The sequence below is a fragment of the Castor canadensis genome, chromosome 14, assembly GCF_047511655.1.
Source record: "Castor canadensis chromosome 14, mCasCan1.hap1v2, whole genome shotgun sequence".
NCBI classification, from domain to species: domain Eukaryota; kingdom Metazoa; phylum Chordata; class Mammalia; order Rodentia; family Castoridae; genus Castor; species Castor canadensis.
Window position 1 is genome coordinate 92869752 of NC_133399.1, and position 12109 is coordinate 92881860.

The 12109-nt window shown below is 32.7% G+C and overlaps 1 protein-coding gene across 2 annotated transcripts in view; it reads left to right on the plus strand.

The window, feature by feature from the left end:
- Positions 1-12109, plus strand: part of Ddx60 (DExD/H-box helicase 60) — a 105921-nt gene that overhangs the window by 30132 nt on the left and 63680 nt on the right. For both annotated transcript variants that reach the window (XM_074055023.1, XM_074055024.1), the window contains 7 exons: positions 930-1088; positions 2874-3032; positions 4332-4473; positions 5384-5539; positions 8749-8854; positions 9355-9470; positions 10221-10381. In XM_074055023.1, the coding sequence (XP_073911124.1) occupies positions 930-1088; positions 2874-3032; positions 4332-4473; positions 5384-5539; positions 8749-8854; positions 9355-9470; positions 10221-10381 (999 nt within the window). The remainder of the gene's footprint in view (positions 1-929; positions 1089-2873; positions 3033-4331; positions 4474-5383; positions 5540-8748; positions 8855-9354; positions 9471-10220; positions 10382-12109) is intronic.

Consider the following 12109-nt stretch of genomic DNA (forward strand, 5'->3'; position numbering starts at 1 on the left):
GAAACATATAAAAATTTCCAATGAGTAATCCAGTACTTTGCTTCAAATTGGAACACAGGATGACTTAAATTTTATTAATGGAAGTGAAGTGTCCAGATTTCAGCAGGTCATGGTCTTATTTCTCTGAATACCTCTTTATATCACAACTTCTGTTAGTATCACCAGTTAGAGGTAAAGATTCTCACCTTTTGAACATATCCTTTCAGTGGCATTCATGTATTTTTACACAATTGAGAGCATGTTATAATATATTTTTTTCATTCTCTTTTCAAATTATTATATAGTTTTCCAGTTTCATTAAAACTTTTTATGACCTTTATTTTCATGGAATATGTGACATTTCCCAGTGCTAAAAACTCAGATTATTTGAAAATTGACTTCTAAACATAACCCTGTAGTGACCCTCTAGATGCACATTTAGAGTTATGCATTTAAGCGTGATTCCCTAGAATTTGAATAGCCAATCAAAAAGTATCAGTATATTTGATGATAATTTTATGCATTATCAAATACCTTTATTTAAGCCTTTGGCTAACTCCATTGCCACTGGCAAATATGATTTTCAGTGCTTTCCATTATTTAAAAGTACTTTGCTAACTTGAAAGTAAAAGATATGCTATTTTTTTTTGCATCTAAAGAGAGTTAACTTTATTTAGATAATATTTGTATTGCATTAAAGAATTAAAGGTTATGGAATTTTCTTATCAATTTATGAGAACCCTTTATATGCTTACATTTATTTAATGGTTTCATTGAAATTTTTGTTGAACTAATTTTCCCATTAAAATATTTTTACAACATTTTAATAGGAATAATTATTATCTAGTCATATCTGTCTATTTTTTCTGTATGGATTATTTTCTAGTAAGGTCACTCATGAATAAACATATTTTTCAAATGCTATGACATATGACAACTTTCTGTGATAGGTATGTGAGACGCTATCTTTGCTTAAGCAAGTCTGGCCAGAAGGATCTGATATTCGACGTGTCCTTTGTGTTATTTCCTGCTCATTGTCTTTGAGAATGTACCATGACCTTTTAAAAAACAAAAAGACCTCCTCTGATCAGAAGACTAATACCCAAAAGGTATGAATGTTGTAACTTCACTGGGAAACACCATTGCTCTCCACTTTTGGCATTGTATCTAATTGTCATCTACTATTTTATACTTTTGATATTCATGTTTTATGCTTACTTGTTTGTATTAACTTCAAATATAGGGAAACACTAGAGTTTATTTTTATAAAAAAGTATCTTTTAAGTTGCTGATGATTTAGAGGTTATGTGCAGATGTTTTGCTTAGTACACATTTATCTAACTCATCTTTAGGGAGGGGAAACAAGGAAGGATGTTATTGGGCTGTGGATATAGCTCAAGTGATACAGCACCTGCCTAGCAAGCATGAGGCCCTGAGTTTAAACACCAGTACTGCCCCTCTCCACAAAAAAAAAAAAAAAAAAAAGAAAAGATGTTAGCACTTCGTGGGAGCCTACTATGATTTGGGCTTTATTTATGCACTGTATCATTAAATACTCACAACAGCATTTCAAGGCAGGCATCATTCCTGTTTCATGTATGGGAATACTGAGTTTGAGATATTCCCAGTAACATTCCCGAAACCAAAGGTCTTAAATACCGGTGTGAATTGAATTCACATCTGTCTTTTGCAAATTCTACACCACCACATTGTCCTTTGAAGAAATGTTCCTCATGCCTTGGTTCTTGTGTCTAGAGAGCTCCTACACTTCTTAACCTTCTTTATGGCTAATTAGGTCAGGAATCTGTTGGCTATTGGGATTTTTTACCCAAGTAATTATTCTCTGCATATATGTACTCAGGGGTACACTCACACACGTGTCCACATACTATTTTGTATAATCTGAATACTGGGGATTCTTAGTGAAAGATCTCTATTCAGAAGTTTTATTTCTCCCACAATTTCAGAAATGAACAGGACTTGGCATCTGTTTTGTTTGTTTGTTTTGTGGTACTGAGGTTTGAACTCAGGTCCTACACCTTGAACCACTCTAGCAGCCTTTTTTCTTGTGAAGGTTTTTTTTCCAGATAAGTTCATCCAAACTATTTGCCTAGGCTGGCTTTGAACTGTAATCCTCCTGATCTCTACTTCCTAAGTAGCTAGGATTTACAGGAATGAGCCACCAATGCCTAGCTGCACTTAGCATCTTTGACTTAACATTATGGATATTTTGTTTTCCAATAGCTCCTTGAGTATATTTTTAGTGAAGCCTTTCTACATGATGAAGCATGCTATTTAAAAAAATTCTCACAAATGCTAAATCTATCTCAGTGGAACTTCTAACCCTGAGACCCTACTTGTCTCTCTGAAAATTACCACATGAAATCTTGCTCCCGCTTCCCTGATAACCATGTAAATATTTGAAGCCAATGATTACATCTTGGTCCCATAGTGTTAGATATGTCCACCTCTTTACCCTTGTTGTCATTGGGCACATTTTTCAGATATGTTGGTATCCTAGTGTCCTCTCCCTAACTCAACATTGAATGTTGTGCTCTGGACAGAAGAGAGCATTTAGTATGTGGCTCCATCCCTGCAAAGCACTGATTTCATTAGCTGCTTGAGAAGTTTGACTTCACTGAAAAATCCAGAAAAGTGTCTTATGTTAACTGCTATGAAGGCTGGAAGCTTCCCTTCCCCTCTATCCCAAATATTTATAAAAGCAGCTTACTTTATGTGTGAAGAAAAGGACTATGTCAGAAATGTAGAATGGAAAATGTAAAACTGCCTAATTCCTGCACAGCAAAGCATGACTTTCAGCATTTTGGTTCTGCATGCAGATATACAGTGTGATAGCCCACTGTTCTCTGGTCTACTTTTTAAATTTTATTTAGGTGCAGAGCAATTGCTTAGACCTGAAGAAGGTGGAAGATTTTTGTAGACTGGATTGTCTCAGTGTGGCTTTTCTACTCCACTTACCTCTTTCTCAAAGAGCTCGTTCTAGATTCATCACTTCCCATTGGATTAAGGACCTTCAGACTTTCTTTAAAATGGTAAATGTCTTCTTTTTTAGCTTATAATTTTTGTTTTGTTTCAACTGCTTGATGGATAAAAGTCATAATAACCTTCAAAACAGATTTATGCGGGAATAGCATAGTTCTTTAAAGGTTTAATGACCTAAATCAGTCATTCAATTAATTCCCGTCACTATCTTTGGTAAGAATAGAAAAGAGCATGGTATAGACCCAACATAAAGAAAATGTTATTTTGCTTGTTTTGTTGGAGGTTCCTCCTTCTTTGATAATTCTACCTTTAACACGAGCCATGGATAGCTTCCCTAACTTACCTGGTGAGAGCTGGGCTGTCAAATGTAGTAGCCAAGTGGAAACTGAACACTTGAAATATATATAGCCTGATTGAGATGTGACATACATTTAAAAGAACTAGCAGATTTCACAAACAGTATGAAAAATATGTAAACTATTGTAATATTTTTGAATTCATTACAGGTTGAAATGATACTTTGAATATATTGGATTCAATAAAATAAATTATTAAAATTAATTTCAGCTTTTAAAAATGCAACTCTTAGAAAATTTAAAATAATGCATAGCTTACTATATTATATTTCTGTTGTACGATGTAAGGTTCAATTCCCACAATGATAAGTTGTTCACATTTGGAAAGCACTTGTATTTTGTTATTAAGAGAGTGGGGGGGGGCAGAGGAGCTTTTGTCAGGAGGCTCTCAGTTGAACTCTAGAGATAGTACCATTGACTGAAGCTCGGCTAGCCTCTCACTCTTGTCTACTCTGCTCTGAGCTAATGTGATTAAAGAAGACGTCTTTCCTGTGTCAATGAGGAACATAGCCTCCTGATCGTAAACCTGGTGGACGTAAGCAGTATAGGTGGATGGGAATCTTTTATTTGAAAGATTCAGCATCTTCTAGATCCCTTAACAACCAAAAACTCTTTATTTAAGATGCTCTTTTGACCTGAAAGTAAAAATTGGAAAACATTGAACAGGCACAGTTGGAAGCAGAGATATTTCTGCTGTGTTTGAGACATAGTGTGTTTCTCACAGTGTGAGGAAAAACTTTCATTAAGGTTCGACTACAGATTTCCTTGACTCAGTATAAAGAACTATACTGAATTCATTTTTGAATCAGTTTTGATTTTATTTTATGCTTTAACCTTTTGAGAAATAAAGCATTCATCACTAGCTAGTCTGAATGGGCTCATATATTAATTAATAAGAATTAGAATAGACCTGTCTAGTTGCCTTTCATTCAGACTATAGAGATAAATTAAAATTGAAAATTACCATTGACTTGGTTTTATTTTCATTTGCAGAAAAAATGGTGTGAATATTTCATCCTAAGCAAAATAAACATTTTTGAATTTTGGAATCTGAATTTAACTCACCTTTCTGACTTAAGTGATGAGTCTTTGTTGAAGAATATTGCTTTTTACTATGAAAATGAGAATAGAAAAGGTATCGTGTTATTATCTAGTAATAATAATTGTACTTTCATCCAGAAATAAACATTATAAGGAGTTTAAAATTTCAAAATAATTTTCTTATATTGAAATATAACACAGTGATTTTTTTTCTAATCTTTGTTCATTTATATATGTAATTTTTATTTAGTTGCAATCAAGAGTAAATATTGTGTTTAAAAATGTTTTTTCATTTGATATTACGTAAATATAAATGTTTTATTTTTGTAAAACATATGCATTTATGTGCTTGACATTTCCAGGTAATTTTAAACAATTGAATTTTTCATTTATGTGCATGAATATTTCTTTATAAATTACTCTAATAATATAATCATTACATTATTAGATATTTAAGAGATTTTAATTCTTTTCCAAAAATAAAGTTATTTGTATATTTGTTATACATAACTTGGTTTTCTTATTAATTTTTTTTGTGAATAAGTTTTCTTATGTTTCTTCATAGGCAAAGAAAGATAAAATACATTTTCAGAGAACTGTAATTGAACATTATTGGAGCTTCTTTTATACCTAGGATTTGGTTGCTTCTTATTAACATTGAAATTAAATGATCTTTTGTTAATTTTTTTGTTTCTCATAGATCATAGTTTTTACTTACTTTATTAATTCTAAAGTTAAGTATGATACAGTGTTTTTATTATGTTAAAGAATAATTAGATATCCACCATCTACTTTTTTTAGTTAAGATAGTTATAATTTTAATACTTATCAAACAGAAAAACAAGATTAACTTTAAAATCTGCCACCTTATAGTCAACACTAGTGACCATTTTCATTTAGGTCCAGTATGGAACGCACTGAAAATTTCACTATTTGAGTTTAATCACAATATATGCTTCTGTGGATGTCAAAACCCTTTAAAGTTTAGTGTTTCTGTTATGTAGGCCTGAATTTGGATTTGGGAAATGGTATTATGAAGGACTATGAACATCTCTGGGATACTGTATCAAAGTTGGTAAGAAAGTTTGATGTGGGAAAGCCATTTCCTGTGAGAACTACAAAACTTAATTTTCTTAGCAAGAATCCATCACCAATCAAAGGTAATAGATTCCTAACTTAATTTAAGATAAAAGCATTGTTACTTTGAAAATGTTTGTTTATACTCAATACTGCAAGTGCATTTTAATAATTATAATGTCCTTAGGGTGATGTGCTATGATTAATTTTGAAGATTTATATTTTGCTTGCAATTAATATTAATGCCAATTAAAACCCTAGATATATGTGAATTCCACTTCTAGCTACCTATGGAAGTCTAGATCAACTAAAAATATCTCTTTGCCAAAATCTTGAGATAAGACTCAACATCATTTTACTTAATTATGGCTAAGTGCAATAAGTAGAATGGGGGACCAGCAAGGTAACAACATGTAGTTCAACACTTGTGAGGCTGAGGATCACTTGAGCCAACTTACCAGCCTAGGCAACACAGTGAGACCCTGCCTCATAATAAAAACAAAAACGAAGGAGAATTTTCAAAGAAAAAAGGGAGAGCTAACAGCCCTTTCAGAAAGTCAACCCAGGCCACTGGATTTCCTGTTTTGACTTAGATGCTTGAATCCTAACTAGGGGCAAGGAAAAAAGACAAGGCTAAGTCAGAGGTGGTGTTAGAACTGATAAAGCTGAACAAAGATAGGTCCCTTAGGAGCAAACCTCAAAGCTTAGGTCTCCCCAGACCTGCCTTTCGGCAAATTTATCTCACTGGGCCTGGAGCAAAATAAATTACTCTGAAAATTTGGGGTTTAAATTTAAACTATTAATGGGGTTGAGGCAATTCTAAGCCAGAAAATTAAAGTGAGTAAAGAGATGTGGAAAATTCCTATGAGGAACAAATCATAAACCCTGGTTGTATAGGATTCTTCGTCAAATATGTATGCAAATACAGATTTATAAACCAAGGAAATAATTTACTAAGAGCAAAGAAGTAGAACTAGAATGCTTAAGTACTTCAGATTTTGTAATTATCATAATTATTACATATGTTCTGTATGTGTGTTTTAAATTACTTAAGAAATTAAATATAAAAGTTGAAATATGAGAAAACAGCAAAAGACTTGAAAGCGTTATTCACATTTTAAAATAACCAAATTTGTAAAAATGAAAATACTGTCTCTGAATGGGTTAGAAAGCTAATTGGATATTGCTGATGGGAGAATTCGTTAACTAGAAATACCTGGAAAGTCTTATTGACACTTAGGGTTGAGGATGTAGATCAGTTGTAGAGTGCTTGCCTAGTATGTATCAGGCCCTGAGTTCAATTTCCAGCAGAGAAAAAATAGAAATACAGATGAAAAATAAACATTAATATGCTAAATGAAGTAGGACATAGAAAGAAAAACACTGCATGATATTAATTATATGTGGAATTAAAAAAACAATGTTGGGTTGGGAAGATGTATGTCAAGGGTACAAATTTAAAGTTATTTTGCATAAGTCTGGGTATCTAATGTACTACATGAGGAGTCCTAGACATTTCTACTGTGAGTTCTGGTGAATCACATTGAATATTGTATTGTATACTAGTGATTTGAGCAGAGAATGGATTTCAGGAACTATTACTACCAAAACAAAACACAAACAAAGGAAAAAAAATAAAAATTGGCACAACATCTTAGATGATGTGTATGTAAATTTGCTTGACTGTATTGTCATTTCACAACATATATCAAGATAAGTACACCAAAACAAGATGTTCACATTAAATATATACAATAAAAATCTCAAAAGAGTTATTAAGAGACATGAGAATAGAAAGAAATTGAGCTTCTGATTCATTTGGAGATTCAGAAGGAAAAAATAAACTAACGTGAGTTAGGTGATTTTTAAAGGAGTAAACTCAGGATCCCAAGTGGGACAAATTAAACGCATGTACATAAACACTCACAGACAACACATGGAAAAATTATAGAATGTGCAAAATAAAGAATATTGCAAAAAAACCAGAATTATCTACAAAGGAATAAAAATTATTACAGCAAATGCCTTCTCAATAACAATGAAAGATGTCAGAGTGGAGGGGAATTATAAGTAATACTTGAAATACCTAAGGAAGAACGAGTTATATATATATATGATGTTCATAGAAAACATAAATTGATTTACCTATCACAAAATCACTGAAGAAATTCTATATGATGAATTTTGGAGAGAAAAAATGATCCAGAGGAATACGAGAAAGAAAGCTACTGGGAATTTAGGGCATTTTGACGTAGTATGTTTCTCAGAATTTTGAACTCAGGTTGAGTTCACCAGAGAAAGATCATTGAGTGCAGGTAGCTTATTGATCCTAAGAAGATCCTGTAAGGGAGTGGCTAGAGTAGATCAGGAAATGAAGAGCACCAAAGCAGGATATGTACATCTGCAGGATATGTGCAGACTACTGTGGCATCTACAGGTGGATTTTACTGGGAATCTTGAAAAACTGTACAGACTCTCTCTGGGTTGTCTTATGTTAAGAGCACGACAGCTGAGGTACTTATTGTCCAGCTCCTGTCATGATGGGCTGATGGCTATTCTTAGTGCCTCTGACCTGCTTTACATTGGTTGTATGTAGAAAACAGCTCAGGTAGAGTGGCAGGGGTTCTCAAAAACACAGGAACTGTGGGCCCCACGGAGTAACTGGCAGAACAATGGCAGTTTATCTAGAATTATGAGCCAGGCATTATATAAAAAGCCATTCATTAGCCTATTATCATAGACATCAGATGGATCTAGCATATATGTCTATCTGTCATGTATTCATCATTTAGCTATTTTTGAGTGTTTATAAAATATAGGAGAACACAGAGAATGCCAGCAAATAATCTCATCACCATCTGTATTTTTGCTTACTTTTAAATTTTGTTTTTGTGGAAGTGTACATGAGTGTATAATATCTCTGTGTGATGATTCGTCTTTAAATTCTTTGTCTTACAATAGAGAATAATAAAAGGAATAAATATTTGAAAATGAGACACATGGGCATCTATCTATACGTGTATCCATGCATGTGTGAATGTATCTATTTATCTACCCACTCTACATCCATCCATCCATCTACCCACCAAAATATCTAAAGGATATCTATTTCTTTATATTTTGCTGTGTTCTCCAATTTTTTAATATGGAGATAATTTTATGAAAGAGATTGGAATTAATGAGCATAAATAAGTTCAATGTAAAAAAATTTAATGTGAATTTTGGAAAATCATGTTGAATGTTCCTGTATGAAAGTTTCAATTTGAACTTATGTTATTATTTTATTTTACAGATAGCTCCCAGAAAACAATGCCTAATTTGGGTTTTATTCCAATGTCATCTAAGTTGATTGATGAGTTTGCGGGAGACATTTTGAAAGATTTGCCTTTCCTAAGGAGGTAGGGGGGTGCAAAATATGCCTCAATATATACTTATAGGGAATGAATGAATTATTTAAGGATTTCTGAAATGCAGCAGGTTAAATACAGTACATTACATGGAATATGTGTTTGTATCTCAAACATTTTAATATAAAGTGTTAAAATATAAAATATTTATATTTTTATATTAAAATATAAAAAATGTCCTTTGATCATTTCTATGTAAACAACCATGTGATTTTAGTGTGAAAATAAACCACTCCAGCTACACGTTTTTAATTAATGAGTTAGTTAGTGAATGTTTGTTGATGTTGATGGGACAGAGAGACATGGAGTGCTTCTGGTTTCTTAAGCCTCTAATAAACTGTTGTTTGGGCTCTGTCACTTATTTGGTGTCACAGAAAGAGGAAACGGAGCTATGGTTTTCAAAGTTATTATTATAGGATGAAATCTGTGCTTTGGTATGTTCGGAGGCATGCAGCTTAAAATACGCACATATTTCTTTTTTTATCTTACAGCGATGATCCTATTGTTACTTCAATTGTTAAACAAAAGGAATTTGATGAACTTGTGCATTGGCACTCTCACAGACCCCTCAGTGATGATTATGACAGGACAAAGCCCAACTTTGGTGGTGAGCTCTGTGACTCTAGTGAAATAAACTTAAGTCTACTTTCTGCCCTTTATTTAATAGTGAAAATTGATCACATTATGAGTCACAAATTAAAATTTTTGAATAAGAAATAATCTATGAGATAATTAGATGTACACCAGGAATGATGATAATGAAAAATTTCCCCTTTGCCTGATGACTGTCACTTATGTGTAGGTTTGTAAGTGTTTGTAGATGTCTCAGAGGAAGCACACAAATATGGCATTTGTCTCAAGAGCTAAGGAGTGTTTTTAGGAAAGATGGTTTGTGGTTTAAGAAATCTGTATTCCTTGAAGTCAAATATACTGAGATCAGTTCCTGACTCTGTGGCTGTGGTCTAGAGTAAGGATTTTTCTAAGTAATGATATAAGAAATCAGAATATTAGATAGTTTTTTCTTCTTGATTCTGCCACTGCCTATTCTTAACCTTGTTCACAGAGCAGATTTTCAGAGAATCTGCCTTTTTTTTATTTTTGGTGGCATCACCCTGATATTTATTTTTTGAAGTAGGCTATGAAAAAATGTTTTGTCACTTCTATCTTTTAAGAAAGGTAAAGAATTATTTTACAAAAAGAGACAGCTTGATTTAAGATTCTCTCTTAAACCAAAGTAATCAGATTAAATTACTGTTATACACTAGAAAGAAAAGCACATGTGTGTGATGTGGAGTGAAAATTAGAATGCTGCTAAGAAAAATACAGTAATGTATATCTTAAGTTTTTTCTTTTTCAGAAAACCCTAAGGACCCTTATGTTCTTAAAAGCATACAAAAGCTTCATCGCTTTCAAAGATTTTATGGGAACTCTTTAGAATCAGTCTCTACAAAACTCATTGTAACTCAAGGTGTTAAGCCAAAGAAGGATTTTAATGAGTCCAAGAACAAAAAGGCACATGTAAGGTTCTACAAATTCTATCATTTAAAAATTTTCTTAAGTTACTATTTGTTCATTTCTTTGGTGTTTTCTTTCTATGAGAGACTTTTTCTTTTTATATAACCAAACATCCATATCTTACTTGCTAAAAAAAAGAGATAAGAGGGGGCTAGTGCTCTGGCTTTTTTAGTTTTTACTTCCTCATTTCAATGCCTGAATCTGGCCTTTTAAATATTTATTAAAATAATATAATTTCCCTATCTCCTCATCTATCTATTGTGCCTCATTTCCCCTCCCTACGACTTTGGTCCCTGTTAATCTTAAAAGGGGTTGCTGAGGAGCAACAGTCCAATCTTCTGTAGCTTCTTCCTGTTGAGTTTGGGTCTTGACCCTACCAAGAAAGGGAGCCAACAAGTTATTTCCCTATTTTAAATCTAGGAGGTGACAAGGGAAATTTAGTTGGCAGAATATTTAGTTGACAGGCTGGCAGGATCAGGACCAGGAGATATCAAGTTATTCTTCTTTTTTTCCGTTTTGTAACCAATTTTATTGCTCATGAGACCACTCAACTGATCTTTTACTTTTTTATTTGTGAGGACCAGGAGTCCTTTTCTCTTTCTTTTTTTTTTTTTCTTAGAGATATTATAAAATGACAAATTGAAAAAATTTCTTTATGACACAAGATATGAAGACTGAAAAAATTCTCATGCTTCTCCCTTCCCATAATTAGGAAATTCAAAAAAATTTCTCAAATAAATTAAACACACTTAGTACTTTATAAGTGTATTCTCCTACCAGCAGCTTAATTAGTCTACATACTCAAGATAAGTGAACATTGTACATGACAAAAGGCTAGGCCTCATCCTGTCCTATGGACCGAACAAAGAGAACACTTGCAAGATTAGTGACTGAAAACTCAAATATTATTGATTGGAATTATATAATTAGAGAGTGATAGCAGCTACATTTAACTTCACTATAGGATATTGGAAAGTTTGTCAGAATTCTCTTACTAATAAGATTCCCTAATTTGTTTTTATAAACTATTAAGTTGGATTGGTAAAAGCATAGTAAAAGTTGGTCCATATTGAGTTTAAGTCAATTGGAAACATTTATCTAGATAGAGAAAATCCCTTGTATTTATGTTTGTCCTTCTATCAACTCTTTTCTTTCATTTCCTTTTTTCTTTCTTATTCACTCCTCAAACATTACGGACTAAATATTTTGTGGTTGGGACATATAGACAAAAAGGCACAATCTGTCTTGAGAATCTCAAGCTAGAGAGAATGACAAGTAAAATTATAAACACAGTGTGTCTTAATGAGTGCTTTAATAGATGCTCCAGCATGTCAGGAAGGGCTTTGTGGTAGAAATACCTTGATCAAATAGGGAATGGGAAGGTGACTTTGGAGGAATGAAGAGGCTAGGCAATTCCAGAGAGAGTAGCAGTTGTTACTACATAGAGATGTGAAATGGTCTAATGTTTCTTCATTTCATTGCATTTACTCTTTTGTTTATGCAATTGACACCAGTTGGAAATCTTGAAAAATATCCACAGAGAGACTTTATACTCACCAAATTGAATTGTCCTAAGTTTTTAATTAAAAGAAACATAATTTTAAGGATCAACACTTTTATGCCTATTCAAGAAAAGGATGATGGTCAAAATTGTAAATATACACTTAAAAATATCACACTCAAGAAATGTCATTGTGGAATATTGCAAGATATGTTCATTTCCTTTTGGGC